At 46.9% G+C, this 24,088-nt stretch overlaps 1 protein-coding gene and 2 non-coding genes across 8 annotated transcripts in view; 2 read left to right on the top strand and 1 right to left on the bottom strand.

Moving 5' to 3' along the window:
* MGAT1 (alpha-1,3-mannosyl-glycoprotein 2-beta-N-acetylglucosaminyltransferase) overlaps positions 1-12,764 on the top strand; it is a 49,797-nt gene extending 37,033 nt beyond the window's left edge. For all 6 annotated transcript variants that reach the window (XM_077925153.1, XM_077925154.1, XM_077925151.1 and 3 more), the window contains one exon: positions 9,770-12,764. In XM_077925153.1, coding sequence (XP_077781279.1) covers positions 9,849-11,198 — 1,350 coding nt within the window. In that variant the 5' untranslated portion in view covers positions 9,770-9,848 and the 3' untranslated portion in view covers positions 11,199-12,764. The remainder of the gene's footprint in view (positions 1-9,769) is intronic.
* A 6,886-nt stretch (positions 12,765-19,650) lies between these two features.
* Positions 19,651-19,739, top strand: TRNAY-GUA (transfer RNA tyrosine (anticodon GUA)). Its single transcript is given in 2 exon segments — positions 19,651-19,687; positions 19,704-19,739. It is a non-coding gene; the product is annotated as a tRNA-Tyr (tRNA).
* Positions 19,740-20,930: 1,191 nt separating this feature from the next.
* On the bottom strand, positions 20,931-21,019 carry TRNAY-GUA (transfer RNA tyrosine (anticodon GUA)). Its single transcript is given in 2 exon segments — positions 20,931-20,966; positions 20,983-21,019. It is a non-coding gene; the product is annotated as a tRNA-Tyr (tRNA).
* Positions 21,020-24,088: the final 3,069 nt, after the last annotated feature.

The following is a 24,088-nucleotide window of genomic DNA, read 5'->3' as shown; positions in this document are numbered from 1 at the left end:
AATGAGACTCCAGGCAGATAAAAGCCCATACCAGAAATGTCCATAGTTCTCATTCCACAGCTCCCTTTCTTTGCCTTCCACCATGCTGCCCTTGCTAGTACAATCAACATGAAGAAGACGAAGAAGAAGAAGAAGAAGAAGAAGAAGAAGAAGAAGAAGAAGAAGAAGAAGGAGGAGGAGGAGGAGGAGGAGGAGGAGGAGGAGGAGGAGGAGGAAAGTAGTAGTAGTAGTATTAGTAACTGGGTTGGAATAAATCATGCAACTTAACTCGACAATTTGCATAATTTCTATTCTGGATGCAAGGTATTTGTCTGCGTCTTACAGGCCTTGCACTTCTTTGTTGGGTGTACATGTCTGGCTTTGCAGGAATATGAGTGCTTCTTCTCCGTTAAGACCTTGACAGATACAGTTGGACCTTCTCCTCATTTATATCAGTGGCTTAGTGAACTTGGCTTTTGAGATCAGTGTGCTGCTGGGATAATCTGCTTTAAAGCTGACTTGGTTCTCATATGCCTGGCAGATAAGGAAGAGTGTGGTGCTGTGGCAAGAACACATTCTCTGCAAGCAGAAGATTGCATGTTCAGTCCCTGGCATCTCCAGGTTTGGCTCAGAAAGACCCCTCTCTACAACCCTGGAGAGCTGCTGCCAGTTGGTGTAGAGTGATTAGTATTAAGCTAGGCAGACCAAATGGTCTGACCTGGTATAAGGCAGCTTTCTGTGTTCTGCCACAGAGGGATGTAGGAGGAAGATGAGCACGTGTGGTGGTGCTTGGGAATGCCATCCTGACAACTCTGCCTTACTCAAGGCTCTTTCCTGACTTGCTCACTGCTGATTTAGGCAACCCTCTCTTGTTGTTTCTGGCATCCATGGGTGGAATGCAGAATATATGCAGTCTCCGGTTTTGCGGAGTGCAAAGATGGAATTGTTCTCTCATCTCTCTGCTTTGCTGAATCAGAAATGTGTGGCTGCTTCTACTTCTGGCTCATTCTTAAGGTGGCTGCCCTTGCGAGAGCGTCTGGCCCTCTTCATTTGCATGCAAACAAGTTAATTCTGCCAGTACCCATGTCACTGAAAACATTCAGGGGAATTTCTCTTCAGACTCTGTTGACACTGATGTTGTAATGTTTGAAGAACAATGCTGCTGCTGCTGAAAGTTCTCTTTTGTATTGCCATATCCTTCCCCAACCCCCTTCTAAATTCCTGACTAATCTTTATTTTTGCAAGGCATATGGAAAAAACACAACTTCCTGTTCTAAACTGCCCTCAGTTTTGTTAGCAAGGCGAATACAGTTTCTCTGAAACAGTTAAAAGCAAACCTGTTCTTCTGCATGATGCTTAACTGGTCTGGCATTCAAGCACACAACTGTTTTCGGCCAGGTTCATGAGGCCCTCTAAAGTTGTATCGAGAGCAGTTAATACCTGAGCAGACTTCTTGCAGAACATGGACTCTGGAATAGAATCCAGGCACTGGAGATTGTAATCCTCATGGCTGTGAAGAAATGCAAGTATCATGTATGTGACCAGTGCAAGGCTGGGAGTGAGTACAGTACCTTTTGAGTGCCCTAGTGAGGGTATTGTTGCTGGAGGGGGCCAGGGGTGTCTTCTGTGTTCTGCTTGTTCCTTTTTAGCAGTGTGTTCCTGTGGGATCAATCGTTGCAACTGGGTGGCCAGTGGTGGGAAGTAACTACCGTAGATTTCCTTCCTTGACTGTCCCACTTTAGTTTTGTTTTTCTGCTTCATTTTTAAGATCCCCATTCAAACTATACGCATGTTTGGTGCTGCTTCAGTTGAATAGTCAGGCATAGCATAGGGCGTCACCATTTGTCATGTGCGTGTTGTGACAGAGATATGGCAGTGCTGGCTGGGCTTGTCAGGTGAGATAAGGAGATGTTGAGCAAATAGCAAACTTCTCTTTTTACTCTCTACTTCCTTTACTGGGGACTCTAATTGCCAAGTCAGCTTCTCTTTGCCTGTTCCTGTTAAATGCCAGATCAGTCTTAAAAGGAACAGCGGTAATTCAGCATTTGATCCTGGATAATGAAGCCACTCTGGTTTGGATCACAGAGCTGGTGGGATGAGGCAGCTGACCCTGCGACTGTCCTACTTTCTCCAGCCAAGTATTTGGTCTAGCATCAGTGTAGTGATGGTGGAAGCAGAGGAGGAACCTATAAAGATTCTATCACTCTCACCAGACACCTTGTCCTGCAGAGGGTTTTATTTAGTACATTTATCTTGTACGGCAGGGACAGCCTGGGGGCTTGGTCGTCATTCCACGCATCATAGTGCCTGACTCCCTGATTGACTGTGCAGATGTAATCTCAAATTTGGTGTTTAACCACCTCAAAGCGATTCATTCTTCTTTTCTAGTGCTGTCCAAAATAACCAGGAGGCCAGTGAATTTTGAGCTCTACACATTCTACCAGTCATAGATTCATTTTGGGTTTTGCATAGGCTATGAGAGCTGTTTCTGGTGTCTTAGCCATAAACCGTGAAGGTCCGTATCACAGGATTTACCGTATTTTTTGCTCTATAAGACTCACTTTTTTCCCTCCTAAAAAGTAAGGGGAAATGTGTGTGCGTCTTACGGAGCGAATGCAGGCTGCACAGCTATCACAGAAGCCAGAACAGCAAGAGGGATTGCTGTTCTGGCTTGCTCTTGCTGTTCTGGCTTCTGAGATTCAGAATATTTTTTTCTTGTTTTCCTCCTCCAAAAACTAGGTGCGTCTTGTGGTCTGGTGCATCTTATAGAGCGAAAAATACTGTAGTTGTTTTCCGCAGGGGACCTGTTGAAATGGTCTGCCCCTTGGAGCAGTTGAATCTGTTGGCTTTCCAAGCTACTCTTCGGGTTTTTCCAGCAGACCTTGCAAGCTCTCCTGTCAAATCGCGGGTCTGTTCCTAGCGTAAGGTATCAACATGGGTGGCTGACTATTGCTCCTTTAGTCCAGTGACTAAAACAAAGGCTGCTCCTTCATTTTTTGAGGAGCTGTAGGAGATGAAGCCGTTGGGATGGCAGCAAGAGTGCAGGTGGTAGACTATTCAAGGAAAATCTGACTGAAGGCTTATTCACACTTATCTTTTGCCCCCGTTCTTTCCAGGCACAAGTTCGCACTTAAAAGCTCCATGTACAAGCATTTTTTTTTATTTTTTGTCCCGGAGCTTTCCCCATAAAAAGCCGTAATTTAGCACTCAATCGAAGCTAGTATCAGTTCAGGTTTTCTGTGGCTTGCTGTTTACTTCAGTAAAGCTTTAAAGAGGGTTTTCATGGTGAAAGCTCTGGAGCAAAAAAGAGGGGGGGGGGCGCTTGGACACAGAGCTTTAAAGTGTGACTTTGCCTGGAAAGAGCAGAAGAAAGGTAAGTGTGAATAAGCCTATTTGTCATGTTGTCCTTAGGAGCTACACCAAGTGGTTAGACTGCTGTTGCAATCTTTGCATTGGGACATCTGCAGCCCACTATCACCAATTTTGCCAAGCATGTTTGCACTTGAATCACTTGCCTCCATTCCACTGCCACTTACTTTGGAGTCTGTTCATGAAATCACCTTAGCTTTAGTGAGTTGCTGCTATTTGGGTGAATTTCTGTTGATTTCAAATGAGGGCAACGTTATAGGAGAATATGGGGCACCAGTGGTTACTCAATCATTGCCCCTCCTTAAACCTTTGAAGGACCCTGATGACCTTAAGTACTTACTGGTTGTTTTCAGCATCTGTCACTCCAGGTTCTCTTAGGTGAAGCTATCCCCCCCCCCCCGCCCCACACATCCTTAGCAGTCTGATTTTAGCATCTACTGTTTCAATAAAGGGAACGACCATGGTTACTCTGGCTGATGACTTTCCCCAAGTAGAAGTATGGGGGAGTCTGACCATGTTTCATAGAGAAGTTATCTTTCCAGATTCCCTTTGTGGGCTGGTGATTGGAGACACCATATTGTGGCAGTTTTGCTCTTATGTGGAGGGTAGAATTGAGAAGGCAGGGCTAGGGGATTGATACTCCTGTGAGATTCCACAGGGATCAGTATTGTCTTCTGTTGTGTTTGGTGCCACTGGCTGAAGCCATCCGGGGATGTGGTGTCATCGATAGGCAAACCACTGGTTACTTGTTCAGACCATCCAGTTTTCTCCAGAACACAGACAAGAAACTGATGCTAAGCTGCTTGAATCTGTGGGTGGACTAGCCTGCTTCATGTATCTTGGATCTGATCCAGTAAAACCCTCTGTATTCCTCTGCAGTCTACTTGGATTGTTAACATGTTGTGTCTGGGTCCCAAGGGCCACAGCTTCTGTGCTTTTCCTTTCTGCTGCCAAACGTTTGGAAGAAGGCAGTGACTATTGGAGGGGGGAGGAAAGGGAGGGAGAGATCTGTGTTGCTGGGTGTAGATCCACTGGAGCTTCTGCCTTGCTTGTCTCTTTCAAGTACTGGGTCTGCTTTTTAAAAAAATCTTACCCATGAAAACTGTGGAATTTTTCCTTAAGATCATCATCCCATGTCCTCTGGCAGCTTCAATTCTTTATTGTACCTCCTGGGTGCTTGCTATCCTGACTGTGGTCTTTCTAACCCCTGCCTGGACAAGAGGTGGTCATTTTAGGAATCTGACTGACTTAAACAGATGTTGAAGGAAACATCTTGAGAGCTCTGCTGAGCAGCACAGAGGGACACCAGACAAGCACCTAAATGTAACTTCTGCACGCCTTCCTTGATCTCAGGGACGCCAAACAATTGCCTCTCCTTTTTTTCAGCATGCCACACAAGCTGCAGGCCACCACAGGGCATTTTTATTTGTTTCAGGAGTCGAATTATATATGGGCGAGCCAGTCAGTATCGATTGCCGTCTCCTGTGAGAAGCTGAGGTTCCCTCAGAGTAGTCTGGCTATTTAGTGGGATTCCAGGGCCTCAGAATAGCCAGGTTTTGCACAAGCCTAGCTGCAAAGTCCATATCCAACCCTGCAATGTTAAATGTATATGTCTGGTTCTCTTACTGAGTGGGGATTAAGAAGGTTGCCCATGCAGAGCTGCTAAGCAGCAGGGGCCAAAGGGAGTCAAGAAGATTAGAGGATTGAGGATTAGTGTTTATGGGGACAAGTGGTTATGGGGGTCAGCTGCAGAGTTGTGGGGGGTTAAATCGGGGGGGATTTGCAGGTCACTCACACCACAGACCCATAGCATGAAGTGTGAAGGTTTAGATGAAAGCCTATTGAACCATACTTGCATGCCTCTCACAAAGTCGCCATCTGCAATCACACAATCATGAAACCTACAGCTCCATAGGTAATATATGCTATCAACTTTGTTATGCTGTGTGGTTTTTGCCAGTATTTTCCCATAACTAGGTTTATGGCTGCTGTTCCCCTACCACATGACAAGCAAATTATGAGCAGGGATGCTTTTAAGCCCTTGATAATTTACTGCTATGCACTCTTGAAGTTGATGCCACTGGAGACTTGACATGTAGAACAAACTAGCTTTACTTACTACTCTGAAACTCTTACTGCTGCAGTTGATCTCAAAACACTTCTTTCATAAGCTTTCAGTTCGCTTTTCACATTACCTCTGCACACACCCACTCATGAAATGCGTTGTATTATTAGAATAATTTATTCATTTATATCCCCATCTTTCTACTCACCAAGGTAGTGCTTAAGATGACTACTGGCTGTATCCAAAATTCCTACTGTCATTGAGAGGGGTTGATCTGAACCTTGGTTGCTCACAGAGGAACTTGTGGGTATAACTTTACTACAGGAGGGGTTGGGCCTTGCTTTCTTTCTCGTTCTGAATGTGCTGGTTTCAATGACTAGGTTCATTGCTGGGTATAGCAGCACTGGCTCATTGTGGAATACTCAAGTACCAAGGTAGCCAACAAGGGTCCCTTCAAATGTTCTTGGATTTTAATCCCCACCAGCCCCAGTTGGCATAGCCAGTGCTCAAGGGCAATGGGAGTTGTAGTTCAACAACATCTGGAGGTCACCATTTTGGCTATCCTGAGTCTAGCAGCACTCAAGCCCCTCCATATAGAACCGTGCACCCTTAGGTGTGCATAAGTTGGTCATCTGCTTTGGACTTGGGTCCAGTGGAAAGTGTTTTCACTTGGATCAGAGTTCAGATTGCAGCCTCCTTAAGGCTTTTGCAATTGCAGCCTATCAAGGAGTTTAAGCAGAATTTCAATAAACAGGGGTGTGATTTCAGGGCTTCCTGTTCGTTTGTCTCACTATCTGAGACCCAAAGAAGCAAATGTGTGCATCGTAATTGGGCCTCCTACCACAAAATGAATCCTGATTGATAATCAGCCACTTCTTAACTGATTAGCTGGTTGGTTAATAAAATAAATGTGCATGTTCTAGATTTCTCTCAAGAGCTTACATTTTTAATAAAGGCTGCCACTCACAGTTAGAAAGCTGTCTCAAATATTTCCTCTTTCCTTTCTTACTGCGGTGGCAATACCTGCAGCCAAAGAAAGACAGACCTGGCTTTGATTCACCCTGGTCTGTATCAAACTGCTGCTGGAGACTCGAGTCATGGCTCTGTAGCGCTGGGTTGGGCTCTGTGCCAGTCCGTGCCGTGCTTGGGTAGTCTCCATTCAGTTTTGTGGTTTCCTCAAGAAGTTAATTGTGCTCTTTCTTTGCCCTGAAAGGAGAGCTGTCCCTGCTTTGTTCTCCCAAAAGATCGGATTCTGCTTTCCAAATAAATTATGCAAATGGAAGTGCTACAAAATTGTCTTGTGCGCAACAAGCTCATGTTACTTTCTTTGTTCTGAACTCAAGTCCTTGAGGTTCTCTGGAGGGAGAAGCGTGGTGAAAATGGACTGTGCTGAGCAAAGGAACATGGGGACTGAATGGAGAAAGGGGCACGAGATTTCAAGGCCACGGCCCCAAACACACACAAGCAGGCCAGTCGGCACGTGTTGTGCAGCACAATTGCTCAGCAAAGTGAATCGTTCAGTCTAAGCAGGGGGGAAACTGATGTGCTCTTCCCCAGCATTTGGGATGTTGCCTAGCGGTGGGAAAGGAGATCCCCCCCCCCCCCGCCAGCTTTTAATCTCCCTATGCCAAAAAACTATTGTCAAAAGAAGTGTTTATGTTCGCTTCTACTGGTTGGTGGAGATGAAAGGCTGGCTGGGGGTATAAAGAAGTGTGTTTCTCTTCTGCCCAATCCAAGCAGTGAATAGCAATATGCATTTTTGATTTTGTCATTGAATTGTTTTATGTGGACGCTGAAAAAATGCATAGCTTGACTCATCTTTTGTACGCAGCCTGTGGATAGCCTTGCCCTGAAACACAGCATGCAAGGACTTTAAAAATAAATGTCAGCCTTCAAGTGAGGAATGAGGGGAGATGGGAAGGCCTGAATTCATTGTTTAAGCCTGTTGGTCAGCTTTGCCTTAGGGCAGGAGGGAGTGACTTGACCAAACTGGCCTGTTGGGCCTAATTCAGCCTGTGGGGCACATTTCCTATGAAGAATTAGCTGATTAGTGTTTTGCAGGCAAAAAAGTAGTCATCTGGTGTCATTGTGATGCCTGGTGATTGACAGGTGGGTAGCACTACCCACCTGTCAAACTTGGCCCACCACAGGTGGGGGAGATAAGCTGGCCAGATTCAGTTCCCCACCCTCCGTTAGATGCTAAGGCTGTCCTAACTCCAATCAGCAGGACTTAACTTTTGAGTAGGCATGACTAGAAATGTGCCTTAAGTTTCCAGGTCTCTTCTGGGTGGTACACAGAATGGGAAAAGAGTTTGTGTAGGGCACAAAACCAAGAAACCCTGGGTGGCAGCTGCTGCCGTTAGCCAATACTCCTGCTTTGAAAATAGGCAGAGATTTTTCCACCTCACCCTGGTCTGTTAAACACACTTTAATTCAGAAAAGAATGGAACTGGAGGGTGTTTATAGGGCAGATGTTGGGATCGCTTTCAGTCTCCTGCAGAGATTCTTCTACCCAATTGGGGACAAGACTGTAGCAAGAAGCAGTGACTGTCCCAAAGCTGCTACATTGAGCATTTGTATTCTTTGTGGTTTCCCCGCTATAAATTCAGATACTTTGCTCAGATCCTCCAACTCTCTCTATTTTCCAAGGATGTCCCTGATTTAAAGAAGCCGTCCCAGTTTCTGATTTGATCCTGGAACGTCCCGCTTTTCCTTAGGATGTCCCTATTTTCATTGGAGAAATGTTAGAGGGTATGACTTTGCCCTGTTTTAAAGTTTTCTTATTTTCAAGAATGCTGCACTGTAGACCAGCTACTGTAATTGCAGGCATGCAAATACCCATTTAGCTGATTGCCTGTGGTAGAAGAATCATCTCCAAATGTCCAGACAGGGAACTTAACAAAAGTCTTTCTTAATCTACAAAATGACTAACATAGTTTTTTTTTAAAAATGTATGTGGGCTTGTAACGTTTTCTGGACTTGCTAGTACAGCTGCTTGGTCTACAGTGAGCAGTATAATCTCTGTGCTGGGCAGGACCATGCCCTCAGCTGACTCCTTTTCTCTGCAAAAGGATGGTTCTCAGTGATTGGTCATAGGAGCCCTGTTGGACTTTATCAAATAGATATTTATGGGGCAATTAGTGCCAGTCCAAGCAAGCTAGATTGTGTAGGCCTTTGATTTGACGTGACCATGTTTTCTTGCCACAATGACTCTGACAATGTGTTTATTTCCTTGCAACAGTTCTGTATTTCAAGTAGCCCAAACATTCAAGCATGCATGCCTGTTGCTTTCGCTTAGCATAACTGTTTTGCTTCCATTGCCCTTCTCTAATACTGCTAAAATGAATGGTGGGGCCTACATGGAGCAAGGGAGCAAGGTGGAGTGGACTTCAGAGTAAAAGTGATGCTGAAGGTAGATGATGAATTGAGACTGAATATACCTCTGATGTTTCTCTTGTTGAAATATCCAGAAAGCACTGAGAGTGCAGGCCCATTAAATCTCTCCTACCTACTGCAGAATTGCACCTTCCATTCAGAGATCTGTGTTAAACATTGCATGTATCATCTTTTTAATAGTCTGGGTTGGTAGGGGGCAAGCAGTGATGGGGGGTAAAAAATAATGAATAGATGCCAACTGCAAATGCAGTATTATGCAAGCTTGGCAGTTTTCATAGTTGTAATTGTTGTTTTTCAAGTAATTATCTCTGGCAATGAGATAGTCAGCATATCATGCACAAGCCTTTGAATTGCTAAAATGGATTAGTGTGTCAATAGTTTTCAGCACCTCTGTTTTTTTGCTTAAATTTGAACAGTATAAGGAAATTGCATGCTATTAACTGTAAGTCTCTCCCAGTAATTCTTCCCCCACCCCCATAATGCAACATTTAAACCACATTAATTTAATAAATGATGATGATAAAGGAAGGCTTTGATTTTCATCCCCTCAAATATATCAGGTCAAACTTTTGTGGTGTGTTGGGAAATTTTTTTAAAAAAAACTTTTGTTTACTAAATGCAAGCAAAATAAACGTGATAAATTAGTATATTCTCTAAGGCAGTGTTCCCCAACCTTGGGCCTCCAGCTGTTTTTGGACTGCAACTCCCATCATCCCTCGCTAGCAAGACCAGTGGTCAAGGATGATGGGAATTGTAGTCCAAAAACAGCTGGAGGCCCAAGGTTGGGGAACACTGCTCTAAGGTATCAGAACTTGCCTCCAAGCAAATTATCTTAATTTGCGTAGGATTTTAGTGTTTGGAAAACCCACATCACTGAGGGCAAGGAAGGAGGAGAAAAACCGATGGAACATATTGTGGCCTCCCCTAACACCCTTTTATTTCCCCCCTACTTGTGTGCAGGTCCATGGTGGCGTTGTGACGCCCATCGGAGGGGAAAGCGAGCACGAGAAGACAGGGTGGGGGCCTGCGCCTGTGAAGGATGCTGAAGAAAAGCAACCTGGTTCTCTGGGGCGTGGTGCTTTTTGTGGCCTGGAACGCCCTGATCCTCTTCTTCCTGTGGACTCGGCCTCAGTCCTCCTCTGACCACAGCCGCCTCACCGAAGAGGTCATCCGACTGGCCCAGGACGCAGAGGTGGAGCTGGAGCGCCAGAAGGACCTCCTGCATCAGATCTACCGCTACAGCGCTCTCTGGAACAGGAGGAAGGCTACTGAAGCCAAAAGGCTCCACCTCTCAGTGGCGTCCTCCACCCCGCCTTCGACAGCCGCCCCCTTGCCCCGTCGCAGCCAAATCTCTCCAGACGCCGTCCTGCCAGTGCTGGTGATTGCCTGCGACCGCAGCACAGTCCGCCGCTGCCTCGACAAGCTGCTGCATTACCGCCCCTCCAAGGAGCGCTTCCCCATCATCGTGAGCCAGGACTGCGGACACGAGGAGACCGCCAGGGTCATCGCCTCCTATGGAGACGCCATCATGCACATCAAACAGCCCAACCTGAGCGACATCCCTGTGCCCACCGACCACCGCAAGTTCCAAGGCTACTACAAGATCGCCCGGCACTATCGCTGGGCCTTGAGCCAGGTTTTCCGGAACTTCAAGTACCAGGCGGCCATTGTGGTGGAAGATGACCTGGAAGTTGCTCCAGACTTCTTTGAATACTTCCAGGCCGCTTTCCCGCTCCTGCTAGCCGACCCCACCCTTTGGTGTCTCTCCGCCTGGAACGACAACGGCAAGGAGCAAATGGTGGACGCCAACCACCCGGAGCTCCTCTACCGTACGGATTTTTTCCCCGGGCTGGGCTGGCTCCTGCTGTCCGACCTGTGGGACGAGCTGGAGCCCAAGTGGCCCAAGGCCTTCTGGGATGATTGGATGCGACACCCTGAGCAACGGCAGGGCCGTTCGTGCATCAGGCCCGAAGTGTCGCGCACCATGACGTTTGGCCGCAAGGGCGTGAGCCACGGTCAGTTCTTTGACCAGTACCTGAAGTTCATCAAGCTCAACGACCGCTTCGTGCCTTTCACCCAGATGGACCTCTCTTACCTCAAGAAGGATGAGTACGAGCGCTCATTCCTAGCCCAGGTCTACGGGGCCCCTGAGCTACGGGTCGAGGAGCTGCAGGGTAACCAGCGCCGGGAGCTGGGCACTGTCCGAGTGCAGTACACCACTCGCGACTCCTTCAAGGCCTTCGCCAAGGCCTTAGGGGTCATGGACGACCTCAAGTCCGGAGTGCCCCGTGCCGGCTACCAGGGCATCGTCAGTTTCCTCTTCAGAGGCCGCCGCGTTTACTTAGCACCTCCTTCGGACTGGACAGGCTACGATCCTAGCTGGAGTTAGCAGCTGACGACCCTTAAGCATGTTGGACCCTGTTGTCAAAGGGGTGCTTGGAGTTGGGAGTGGGGGGCGGGGACAAAACTCTGTATTTTTCTTTTCCTGTGTGGCATTCGAGTGCATTCCAGGGATGAGGGTGGTTTTGTGCACTTAAAATTATGGGGTAGGAGGGGCGGGGTTGCGGGGGTTATTCCGATGCCCCAAAGAGGGGGTGAGGTGGAGCGTTCCGAGTGCTCTCTCCGTTCTACCCTCCAGTGCCTATTCTCCTTTTTTTTTTTTTTTTTTTTTTTGACGTGGTGGTCTGTTCACTCATTAGATCCTTGGTGGCTTCTCCAAGTCGGTGTGTTTTTGAGGTCAAAGCCCATGCTAAACCAAAGCAGCAACCCTTCGAGGTTTTCCCAGCTTCGTTGAGCTCACGGAGGCCTGCACAGCTTGCGGCCCAGCAAGCCAGGTACAGCTCCGCAGGCACACAACATGGCTTGATAACTTCCCTGTTCCCCGTATGCAGGCAAGCAAAAAAAATTGCTGACCTCCTGGTAGGTCGCTTTGCCTAGCTGGTGTGTTGCATTCCGCCTGGTGGGTCGCAGTTTGTGCAGGCCTGAGCAATAGGGAGGAAATGAGGGCCTTTTCTCCCCTCTTGACTGCCTGTTTCTTTCTCATATGGACATAGTTGAATGCTAGCTTTGCAAACAGGAAACTCCTTTGGACGTTCAGTGAGTCCCTTGGAAGGACCACTTTTATTGACCATATTGGCCATTTTTACTTGGGTCTCCTGAATAACTCATTCTTGAACTGTGTTCGATGGGAGGTAAGGTGCGTGCACTGATAAAGGCGATGTGAGGATTGCTCAGGTGAGGCGAGTGTCTAAATCTCCACTTGTTTTTACCTGGGTAGTAAGGAAACGGTGGCATGGAGGGAGATGTGCTTGGTTGCCAAAGGAGGTTCTTGTCAGCTGGTCCTTACTGTAAGCTATGGCGACTGAAATCCTGACGGGCTGGGCCATTTCAGATGGCAGGTGGGGGATTAAATTTGAAAACTCACCCACATGAAATTCCCCTTATATCTGCAAGGCTAGCATGTCCAGGAGAAGGTCTTGGGCTAGCTTTTTCCGTGACGTGTGTGAAGGAGCATTCGAACCCCCACTTAGTCAGAAATGGTACTGTCTTGAGCACCTATTTGCTCTCAGTTATGTTTTGTGGCCACCATTATATAATAGCTACATGACATCTAAAGGGAGGTTGGTTTAATTCTGGCGTGATGCCACGTTCTCTTCCCAGGTTGAGTGAGGAAACTTGTCCCCAACGGCTGCCTTAATTCGCCTTGGGTTTTGGGGGGAGGGGCGGTCCCTAAATTCAGCCCCACCACAGAGGTGGCTTATCCCTCAGTAGCATTTCCTGCAACTGGTTGTCATATTAGCACTGATCCACCACCAGGTCTGTGGGAGCAACGGGGGCAGAGGTAGAATCCCCGAGTCAGCAGAACACACCATGGGAGGAGCCCAGCCTTATTTAGCAGTGCAGAAGCTTCTTTCCCCATTCTTGCCTCTAGAAGGCGCTGCTGAGCTGCTCCAGGGCCACTTCAGTGTTTCCCAACCTTGTGCCTCCAGATGTTTTTGGCCTACAACTCCCATCATCCCTGACTAGCAAGACCAGTGGCAAGGGATGATGGGAATTGTAGGCCAAAAACAGCTGGAGGCACAAGGTTGGGAAACACTGCACTAGATAAAGCATGGAGAAGGAGCTTCGGACCTCATATGGCCAAAATTCAGACCACACCAAAGGGTAGTATTTTGTTTGTTTCTTGGATGCTGTATTACTTTTTGTCTTTTTTATATAAAAAAAAAACCTATTCAAACTCTCCATGGTGAATGAAGAAAGAAATACGGGCTTGTATTCAACATAGCACTAAGGAGATGGTTCTGCCAGTGCAACTATTTCTTCTGGTCCAACAGAATGATCTCCCCTGTCCTCCTCCATCCCTGTGTGCTGTTGTGGGTTCTCCTAACCCTCTGGAGCAGATATGGAGAGGGCGTGGGGAGGAGAGGGGAGAAAGTCCTATTGCGCTAGCTGGGATCCTTCTGCTGGCTTCCACTGGTTCCACAATTTAGTTGAACACGGCCCCTTGTCTCTGTTTTGGAATTCCACTTCAGTAAGGAATTTCTCTCCTGCGGCCAAGTTCAGCACAATGGGCGTGGGAGCCCTTCCTTCCGCATCTCTTGTTTTCCTAGCTGGTGCAGATGGAAGAACAGGAGATGATGCCTCGGGGGAATGATCTTGTTGCATCTATTTAATTATGTTTCATTAGTACTTCCTTGAAAAAGCAGTATTGCTACTGGGATCGTGAGAGAAAGACGTCTCTTCCGTTGAAAACCCTGATCATGAGATTATTATTTTCTTTTTGAAAGGGTGATCCATCTTGGGTTTCTTTCAGAGGAGGAACCTCTGTGAGGGGATACACATTAGTGAGGTTTGGGGGGAAATATTCCGTTCGAAAGGGTGTTCACTTATGAATGGGAGATTCTCCATTGAAGGCAATGGCCTTCTCTTCTCCCCTTGAATGGGTACCTGTGGAAACTCACTGACAAGACCATAGGAGGGTGAAAGAGAGCATGCGGTGATGGTGAGTTGCACTCTCAGTAGGTCCTGCACCCTTCTTTGAAATTTGCTTGAATTGGGGGTGGTAGGGAGACATCAAGATGAAAATGAGGAGTAGCTCGAGGACTCTCTTTTAGTTTGGGGTTCACATTCCTAGACACAAACTCATCTTCAGTGCAGGGAAGGAAGCACCTTGAAAGATGACCTCTTTGACCAGTGAAAGGCAGTTAGTGGGTTTGGGGGAAGGAGGAGCACATTCTGTCCCTATGCTTCCCCTTTCTGTCTTTGGGGGCACAAGCAAAGGCCCCTGAATTAGAATGGGAAGGAGAGAACGGGTGAAGCTGTCTCCATCCTCCCCCTTTTACCTTGCCTGTGTATCTACCCTTCTTCCTCCTGTCCAGGCAGGAGTTGGTATTATCACCTACCTGTAGAATTCTGAAGATTCAGCCAGTGGGTGGGACACTGTTTTTAGGGAACTGACTCTACCTTTAACGCCAACGCAAGGGCCTGACATTGAAGACTTTCTCTGTCCTTCCCACCCAACCCTTTGTTTTGGATGGCACAGGTCTGTCCATCCAAACCATCTATGGCCTGAACTCTTTCTTGTGGCATGTGGTCTGTGTTTTGTGTGAACGTCCTAGCTCACAGTGCTACTACCTCCCTTTCCATTCCCAGAGAGAGTGCTTCAGGTGAAGGGACTTGAGATCAGCTGAGATGGCATTGGCCCCAGAAGAACGTTTTGGGTCAGTCGGGGAGAATCCGCCAGCATCTTCAGTTCCCTCCTTCTCTCCCAAGCTCCCTTTCCGCTCCTGGAATGGTCCGTTTTGAAATTCCAACTGAAAGTAAAAGCTTGTGAAATTTTGGGGTGGTTGAACTCTTTAAGGTGTTTGCTAGAGAGATGCTGTTTTTAATGTCCAAATTTCAATTGGTGAAATGTTTGAAGATGCAAAAACTTATTTTCCACAGCAAAATAAAAGCCGGTCCTTTTCAAACAGCTCCTGTCTTTTGTGTCTTTGATCTTGCAGAATCGCTCGGTGTCAATTCTTCAGCGTTTCACGAGAGCCTGTAACAAAGGTCTGGCGGGGAGCAGGCAGGGAATGAGCGTTGCCTTATTGGTTCAGACCAAAGATTCATCTAGTTCATTGTTCTGTCCCAAAGTGGCTGGCTAGTTGCTCCTGGACAGTTCAGAAGCGGGATGCAATCATGATTTATTACACCTGCCCTCTTGTTCATTGGCAGCGTAATGGGTCCAGAGGCAGCATACATCTTAACTTGACAGCTCCATTATACTTTGAATATGGAGCTTACATACCTAGTTAACATAGCTAACAAGAGCCACTGGCTAACCTATTCTCCATCCTCCTATTGAGTAAATACGCCTCAGGTGGAAGAGGCATCTGTATAATTGGCACTGGCGTTTGAAATGTGATGTAACATGAATAAAACCTGCAGCTTTCTCACTCATGTGGCTACATGTTGAGGTTAGCTATGTGGGTAGCTCCTTTCCCATATCCTTTTTTCACTGGAAATCTATTTAAGAAAAGAAAAACATGCACAAGCGGACAATGAAACAAAACAATTGCCATCTACAGTCACAATAAATATAGATCTATTCATATTTACACTTAATGTATTGACATATGCTCTCCAAATCATAGAACTGTAGAGTTGGAATGTCTGAATAGGTATTCAAACAAAGTTGGTGTTTATAGAAAATAAGTTTGACTGTAACAAGGGTATTAAGGTGAATATTTACCCTTCTAAATCTCTTAGCACCTGCAAAGGCTTGTAATTTCCATTTTGTGTCGTGCTGATTGCTCCCGTATTACAAGAATATAATGTAAAAGTATATGAACATTTGCAAAAATCAAGGCTTTCACTGATAATAAGAGGTAGTATGGACAGCAACTTCAGACCAAAATGGAAATATTGCTGGACAAGCCCAGATACCTAGGCAGTTCCTGATGAACACTCAAAAGGCCTTGGCAGAGCAGACCAGTTGAGGCATCACAGGAATGGGAATAAGTGCCTGAATAACTTCATGGGTATATTTTGTATATACCTCTTCTCTTCCAAAAAGCAGTACAAAACCTTCCATTCTTTGCAATCAGGAGCTTATGCAAAATATGCCAATACATGCAAGTCTATCGTTTAATCCAGTTGTCAAAACAAACAAGAAGATTCCCTTCATTTGAAAGTGTATGTTTAAGCAGAAACTTTGGTGCTTAGACCTCTGCAAACATCTGGATTTGTTAGGCGGTGTGACCTGCATTTTTCATCTCATGAAATCAGTTTCCCCTCTCAAAGCCTCCCAGATTCTGTGTACAAGTAGGCTTTCTCCCACCCATTCAAAAGTTGACAGGGTTGCCATTTGTAATTAAGGAACTGATTTCCGCCCTGGATCACAGATCTCTTTGTGTTCCAAGGTGTTCCTTTATTTCAAATGGGAATTACTGTGTTTTCATAGGCAGTACCAGCAGTAGAGTCATGAAACCTGGGGCAGCATCTGACTTGGCCAGCTTTTCTTCATGTGTTTCTCTAGAATACCTGCAGTAGCCTAAGAAGATGTGGCAGCTGCCCATGAAATACCTGCAGGATACGACAAATGGGTTTCTAGGGAGGGGAGGGAGAGGGGAGAGGAAAACAAGCTTAGGCCTGAATGTGAGCACTGCTGCTGTTATAAAAGAGAGAACCGAAGGTGATTTAAGGGAAAGAGGTCCTTGTTCTTTACCAGGAAGGAACAGCAAAGGGGATCAAGAACATTTCAAGTTAAAAGCAGTTATTCTCTCGCACGCACACCCCACAACAAAATGCAAATGGAACAGATGCAGGTTATGAATGCTTTGCCAACAACAGCAAAACTTCCTGGAATGGCTCCTGCTGGATCTTCCAGCAAATTGTTTTGTTTCCTTTCTCTGTGTATTTCAGTGACAGTTCAGGAGAGGGGGCTGTTCTTTTTTCCCTCTTTCCCGCCCCCGCCCCCATCCTTCCCCTGTTGCAACTCCTGCCTGCTTGAATCACAGAATCATAGAGTTGGAATAGACCACAAGGGCCATCGAGTCCAACCCCCTGCCAAGCAGGAAACGCCATCAGAGCACTCCTGACATATGGTTGTCAAGCCTCTGCTTAAAGACCTCCAAAGAAGGAGACTCCACCACACTCCTTGGCAGCAAATTCCACTGTCGAACAGCTCTTACTGTCAGGAAGTTCTTCCTAATGTTTAGGTGGAATCTTCTTTCTTGTAGTTTGGATCCATTGCTCCGTGTCCACTTCTCTGGAGCAGCAGAAAACATATATCTTCTTCTATATGACATCCTTTTATATATTTGAACATGGCTATCATATCACCCCTTAACCTCCTCTTCTCCAGGCTAAACATGCCCAGCTCCCTTAGCCGTTCCTCATAAGGCATCGTTTCCAGGCCTTTGACCATTTTGGTTGCCCTCCTCTGGGCACGTTCCAGTTTGTCAGTGTCCTTCTTGAACTGTGGTGCCCAGAACTGGACACAGTACTCCAGGTGAGGTCTGACCAGAGCAGAATACAGTGGCACTATTACTTCCCTTGATCTAGATGCTATACTCCTATTGATGCAGCCCAGAATTGCATTGACTTTTTTAGCTGCCGCGTCACACTGTTGGCTCATGTCAAGTTTGTGGTCAACCAAGACTCCTAGATCCTTTTCACATGTACTGCTCTCAAGCCAGGTGTCACCCATCTTGTATTTGTGCCTCTCATTTTTTTTGCCCAAGTGCAATACCCTACATTTCTCCCTGTTAAAATTCATCTTGTTTGTTTTGGCCCAGTTCTCTAATCTGTCAAGGTCGTTTTGAAGTGTGATCCTGTCCTCTGGGGTGTTAGCCACCCCTCCCAGTTTGGTGTCATCTGCAAATTTGATCAGGATGCCCTTGAGTCCATCATCCAAGTCGTTGATAAAGATGTTGAATAAGACCGGCCCAAGACAGAACCCTGTGGCACCCCACTAGTCACTCTTCTCCAGGATGAAGAGGAACCATTGATGAGCACCCTTTGGGTTCGGTCAGTCAGCCAGTTACAAATCCACTGAGTGGTAGCATAGTCAAGACCGCATTTTACCAGCTTCTTTACAAGAATATCATGGGGCACCTTGTCGAATGCCTTGCTGAAATCAAGGTAGGCTACATCCACTGCGTTCCCTTCATCTACCAGGCTTGTAATTCTGTCAAAAAACGAGATCAGGTTAGTCTGACATGACTTATTTTTCAGAAATCCATGCTGACTATTGGTGATCACAGCATTCCTTTCTAGGTGCTCACAGACTGTTTGCTTAATGATCTGCTCCAGAATCTTCCCTGGTATTGATGTCAGACTGACTGGGCGATAATTATTTGGGTCCTCTCTTTTCCCCTTTTTGAAAATAGGGACAACATTTGCCCTCCTCCAGTCTGCCAGGACTTCGCCTGTCCCTTCTGCCGGGACTTCGTCCAACCAGAATCTCTAAAAGACAAAAACAACAAGTGAGATGTTGCCATTGTTGGTGCTTGACAGCCTGTTTTATTTACTAATTCTATTTCATAAAAAGTTATGCACTGCTTGACTGTTTAAAAAGCCCTCGTAGCTGTTTGCAAAAAGATAAAACCATAAAAATCCAGAAAATTTTCCACCTATGCTGTGAAGCATTACAAAAGTTAAAATATTAAAACATATTAAAATTGCCACCACTTTCTAAGCATCTGCATAGACATGTCTCACCAGGAATGTTTTGAATCAGGTGCCAAAAGTACAGTGAAAGTGCCTTCTTGATCTCAATAGGCAGGGAGTTCCGGAGTTTAACACACTGGGATCTCCAGTCTAGCTCCACGAAAATCTTGCTGGTGAGAATAAAATAGAATAGAAATATGAGTGGGGCAGCAGAGGAAAGTATCAAGATTCCAAGCGTCAGAGTTGTAACCGCTGGCAGAATCGGACCCGCATGTCGTGATCCAGCTTCGTCGATGACCTACCGCCACCGTGTGGCAGAAAGCCCTTTCTGTCTCTGGGCAGGAGAGGGGGTTGCGGTCTAGCCCCTCCCCCCTTTGCGCGGGGGCTGTTGTAGCCCCCGCGAGAGGTGAGGGAATCCCTGGGCGTGCTCGCGACCCTGGCCTCCTATGGGAGGGCCGGGGGAGGCGGGGCTTAAGGCAATTTAAGCCGGGCACGCCCAGGGTCCTCCCTCTTCTCACCTGAGCTGCCGAGAGGTTTTGTTTGGAAAGCTGAGAGCAAATATCCATAAGCACACGCGCGCACACAAAGGCAGGTTCACACGTTACGCGCGCCTACCTATATGCACACGCGCGCCCATTTGTACACGTTCCTGTGCCTCTCTCCGCGCCTGTCCTTCACGCCCTGCAGCCGCGTCGCCCGGTCCGATTAGCAGGATTGCCACCCTGCACGCATTAATCTGAGAGTAATCCCTTCTGAACACCGAGGAGCTTCCAAGTCAACACGGATAGCATCGACCAGCTGCACGACGACGAGCGTGGTTTAATTCCCATCTGTCTGCAAAAAGCTATATATATATATATATATATGTTTGCAAGAAGAAAAAACCAGAAAAATCCAGAAAATTTTCCACCCATGCTTTAAAGCATTACAAAAGTTAAAATATCAAAACATATTAAAATTGCCACCACTTTCTAAGCATATATATATGATTGCCTCCCCCCTCCATGCTAAATTGGTCAGTTTTACAGAACGTGGCTGGAATGCGTTGCTTTAGCGTTAGCAACGTGCCTTCAACGTCATCTTTTCTGTTGAGTCAACAAATGTGGAATTTTGAAGGCGGAAAAGCAAAGAAACGAAACTGATTGCGGAGGCGCTTATTTGCTGTGACTAAAAGCGGCGAGTGCGCTCCTTCGATAGCTCAGCTGGTAGAGCGGAGGACTGTAGAATGTAAAAAGCCGTCATCCTTAGGTCGCTGGTTCGATTCCGGCTCGAAGGACATTCTGTTTTTCCCCCCTTTTCTATTATAAATGCCCCACCAAATTCCAGATGCATTCTCAATTTAATTCACAGGTGATCAGAGTGCACTGCAGGCTGAGGGAATCAAAAGTCTCTCCCCCCCCCCCCGCAAAAGGCCCCGCCACTGGAATGCATTTTCTTATAAAGGCATTACGACCAGAAATACAGAAATACCTTTAACTGTTAGTCTCCGCTGGGTCAGATCTCACATGTTTCTCTGGCAATGATAGACAGACGATAGATGATAGATAGATAGATAGATAGATAGATAGATAGATAGATAGATGATAGATAGATAAGGAAAGTTTAAATCTGTTTCTCTGCTTTCTGATCGTGGGTTTGGGTTGCACGTGTGAGCTTTGCAACGAGGAGAGATGCTCGTTGAACTAATGGGTGTTACTCGAGAGTAGGCATGCACAAGAGCGCTCTGTTTGTCTTCCTTTTTTTTTTTTTTTTTTTTTTTTTTTTTTTAGTACTGTAACTCCAAAACCCACGATCGGGTAATAATACCGTAATTGGAACCAAAAGGTCACAAAAGCATGGCAAGTTTTCCGTTTCATCTGGCAGGGCGCCCACGCAAAGGATCGGGCAAGAAGGGTAACCACAACAATGGTGGAGATGGTCTGTTATTAGGCTGCACCTGGAGTTTCCTTACGTAAAAACAGTACAGGGGTAGGAATAGAACTTCTGGGGAAATTCTTAAGTACAGAACTGGAACTAAGCTCTGCGATTGGCTCGTTGAAATTGTAAGGAGGCCACGCTATTGGGTGCAAACTCCTACGGAAGCAGCGAACGCTATTGGTCGGTCTGTTGACTTGGGACACCCCATTGGCTACTACTTTTTTAAGTTATACATCCGACTTCTGCTTTTAGTTTTTTGACTCTCTGCTCATCTGCTTTGAGCACATGGACCCGAAAATGCCAGATTTTTCTTGCTCGCGCACATTGGAGAAGCCACAGCGATCTCACTGAGTAACTAGGCACAGAATTCGAGAAAAAGTGTCGATCACCGTGGACTAGAATCTTGTCCCAAAGTGATTAGGAAAAACACAAGCTTATATACCGGATCTCGGTCCGCCCAGCTCAGCGTTGTCCACACTGTCTGGCAGCAGCTATCTCTCTCAGCCCTCACTGGAAATGCCGACCTTCGGCCTTTCCGCAAAACAGATTGTCCTTCGAGCCGGAATCGAACCAGCGACCTAAGGATGACGGCTTTTTACATTCTACAGTCCTCCGCTCTACCAGCTGAGCTATCGAAGGAGCGTGATTCAGAAGTCAAAGGAACGTCCTTTAAACCAGCCTGCTCAAGAGTGTTTTGCCTTGTGCATTTGTCAAAATGTAAAACTGAACAGGTCCTTTTAAAGTTCTGCTAATTTAAACACGTCAGCAGTGCAAATGATCAAGAATCAAAGTGTAGTCGCACACAGGCAAATCAGCCCACCTTAGGGCAGTCATCTTGTTAAATAAATCTTACTTGGTTGATCAAATGAATTTTAATGGATCGATTAAGTCTGCATGGATTTGCACCCTAATGCAGAAACAGGATTTTTATTTTTAAAGTAGTTTCTTTTTAAATGATCGTGTGTTGCAGCAGGTACAGATTGGAAGAGGAATTCCACACAAAGGGGGTGGGCGTGTTGGCAGAAGGATGATGTGAGGGGAATAATAGAATCATAGAACCCCAAGAGTCATTTGTTTCAACCTCTTGCAATGCAGGAATCTCAGTACAAAAATGGCATGAATATCTCTCCATCCATCGCAACTTGCATGAAGTTTAAAACTCAGCCTTTCCCACCTCAAATTTACGTTACTTTGTGTCTGCTGCCACCTGGTGGCTCTTGAGGCAATTTCATTAAAGATCACTTTGTTATGCAGACTGCTGCATAAGTCAGGCGGAGTCCACTGCAAGATTTGCAAGATTTGTTGTTGTTTAGTCGTGTCCGCCTCTTCGTGACCCCATGGACCAGAGCACGCCAGGCACTCCTGTCTTCCACGGCCTCCCGCAGCTTGGTCAAACTCATGCTGGTAGCTTCGAGAACACTGTCCAACTATCTCGTCCTCTGTCGTCCCCTTCTCCTTGTGCCCTCCATCTTTCCCAACATCAGGGTCTTTTCCAGGGAGTCTTCTCTTCTCATGAGGTGGCCAAAGTACTGGAGCCTAAGCTTCAGGATCTGTCCTTCCAGTGAGCAATCAGGGCTGATTTCCTTCATAATGGATAGGTTTGATCTTCTGGCAGTCCATAAAAGGTAAAGGGACCCCTGACCATTTGGTCCAGTCGTGGCCAACTCTGGGGTTGTGGCGCTCATACAGCTTCCAGGTCACGTGGCCAGCATGACTAAGCCACTTCTGGCGAACCAGAGCAGCGCACGGAAACGCCATTTACCTTCCTGCCGGCGTGGTACCTATTTATCTACTTGCACTTTGTGCTTTTGAACTGCTAGGTTGGCAGGAGCAGGGACCGAGCAACGGGAGCTCACCCCGTTGTGGGGATTCGAACTGCCAACCTTCTGATTGGCAAGCCCTAGGCTCTGTGGTTTAACCCCCAGTGCCACCCACGTCCCACTGGCAGTCCATATCAACCTCCAATTTTCTAAGATGAAGCCGAGCCATCTCCCCTCAGCAGGGTTTGCCAGGGATTTGAACCCATGACCTCTGGTGACTCTTTTCCCCTCATATAGCCCCTGAGACATGGTGTGGTTGTTGACTTCAGAGAGAACTACAGTACACTAAAAACTGGTGCTTTTCTAAGAACATAAGAGCTTTGCTGGATCAGGCCAATGGCCCACCTACTTCAGCATCCTGTTCCCACAGTGGCCAACCAAATGCCTATGGGGAAAACCATAATCAGGCCCTGAGCACAAGCTCCCTCTTCTCTCCTGCCCTTTCCAGCCTAGCCTAAATTGGGCTTCGAAATGTGTCCATTTGAGATCACCTGGGTGAGGGCCTATCTCAGATTGATTTATTCAGTGGCTATCTTTGCCTATTCTGTGTCTGAGTGCTTCTAAGCTCGCCAGCTGCTTGCAGAGTGGAAAGCCTGCAGAGATTTTATACCAAATCACTGCTTCCCAGGCTCAGAGAATCCTTGCAGTTTCAATTCGGCGATGGTGCCAATAACTCTGTAACAGGCCTCCAGCTCTCCTTAGGTAAAGGTAAAGGGACCCCTGACCATTAGGTCCAGTCGTGACCAGCCCTGGGGTTGCGGCGCTCATCTCGCTTTATTGGCCGAGGGAGCCGGCGTACAGCTTCCGGGTCATGTGGCCAGCATGACTAAGCCCCTTCTGGTGAACCAGAGCAGCGCACGGAAACACCGTTTACCTTCCCGCCGGAGTGGTACCTATTTATCTATTTGCACTTTGATGTGCTTTCAAACTGCTAGGTTGGCAGGAGCAGGGACCGAGCAACGGGAGCTCACCCCGTCGCGGGGATTTGAACCGCCAACCTTCTGATCGGCAAGTCCTAGGCTCTGTGGTTTAACCCACAGCACCACCCGCGTCCCTCCAGCTCTCCTTACAGAACTTTAAATCCAGGATTCCTTGGCCTGGGGAGAGATAGTATTAAAATTATGTCTAGCACAGGAGGTGTGCCCTTTCATAACAATGCTCTCACAGGCATGGCAGCCTCCCTTTCTTAAGGACAGTTTCTTTTTAAATGGCCTCAAGTTACCACCTTATCTCACTAACCTTTATCCTATGCATTCAAAAGCTGTCTCATTAACTGTTGCTTTTTCTGCATCTCCATCACTGAAGTGACCTCCCTGGGCTGCAAGCCAGGGCAGTGTATATGGAGGTCCTGGGATGCCCAGATAACAAGGCCCCACTCTTGGTCTTGCTGCTGTGGTTCAAAGGAAAGGAAAGAAACATGTTTGCCTGCAGGAGTTGCTAGAAGGAGGCGTACAAGGCAACCTCTGACCCTTTTAGGGACTCCCTTCCTAATTTGTGTAGGGTTTACTCCTTAGCCGTTTCTTCTCCCAAAGATGTCCCACAAGCCAGCAGGTATGAATTTTTCCTCGGGGGTTCACAAATGAGTTTTGTTGTTGTTGCTTAGTCGTTTAGTCGTGTCCGACTCTTCGTGACCCCATGGATCAGAGCACAGCCAGGCACTCCTGTCTTCCACTGCCTCACACAGTTTGGTCAGACTCATGCTGGTAGCTTCGACAACACTGTCCAACCATCTCTTCCTCTGCCGTCCCCTTCTCCTTGTGCCCTCCATCTTTCCCAACATCAGGGGCTTTTCCAGGGAGTCTTCTCTTCTCATGAGGTGGCCAAAGTATTGGAGCCTCAGCTTCAGGACCTGTCCTTCCAGTTAAGATCAGAGTTTTCCATCTCCTAG

Source organism: Podarcis muralis, chromosome 2 (assembly GCF_964188315.1).
Source record: "Podarcis muralis chromosome 2, rPodMur119.hap1.1, whole genome shotgun sequence".
In the NCBI taxonomy this organism is placed as follows: domain Eukaryota; kingdom Metazoa; phylum Chordata; class Lepidosauria; order Squamata; family Lacertidae; genus Podarcis; species Podarcis muralis.
Note: the sequence above shows the minus strand (reverse complement) of the source record. Positions and strands in the feature narration are given on the sequence as shown.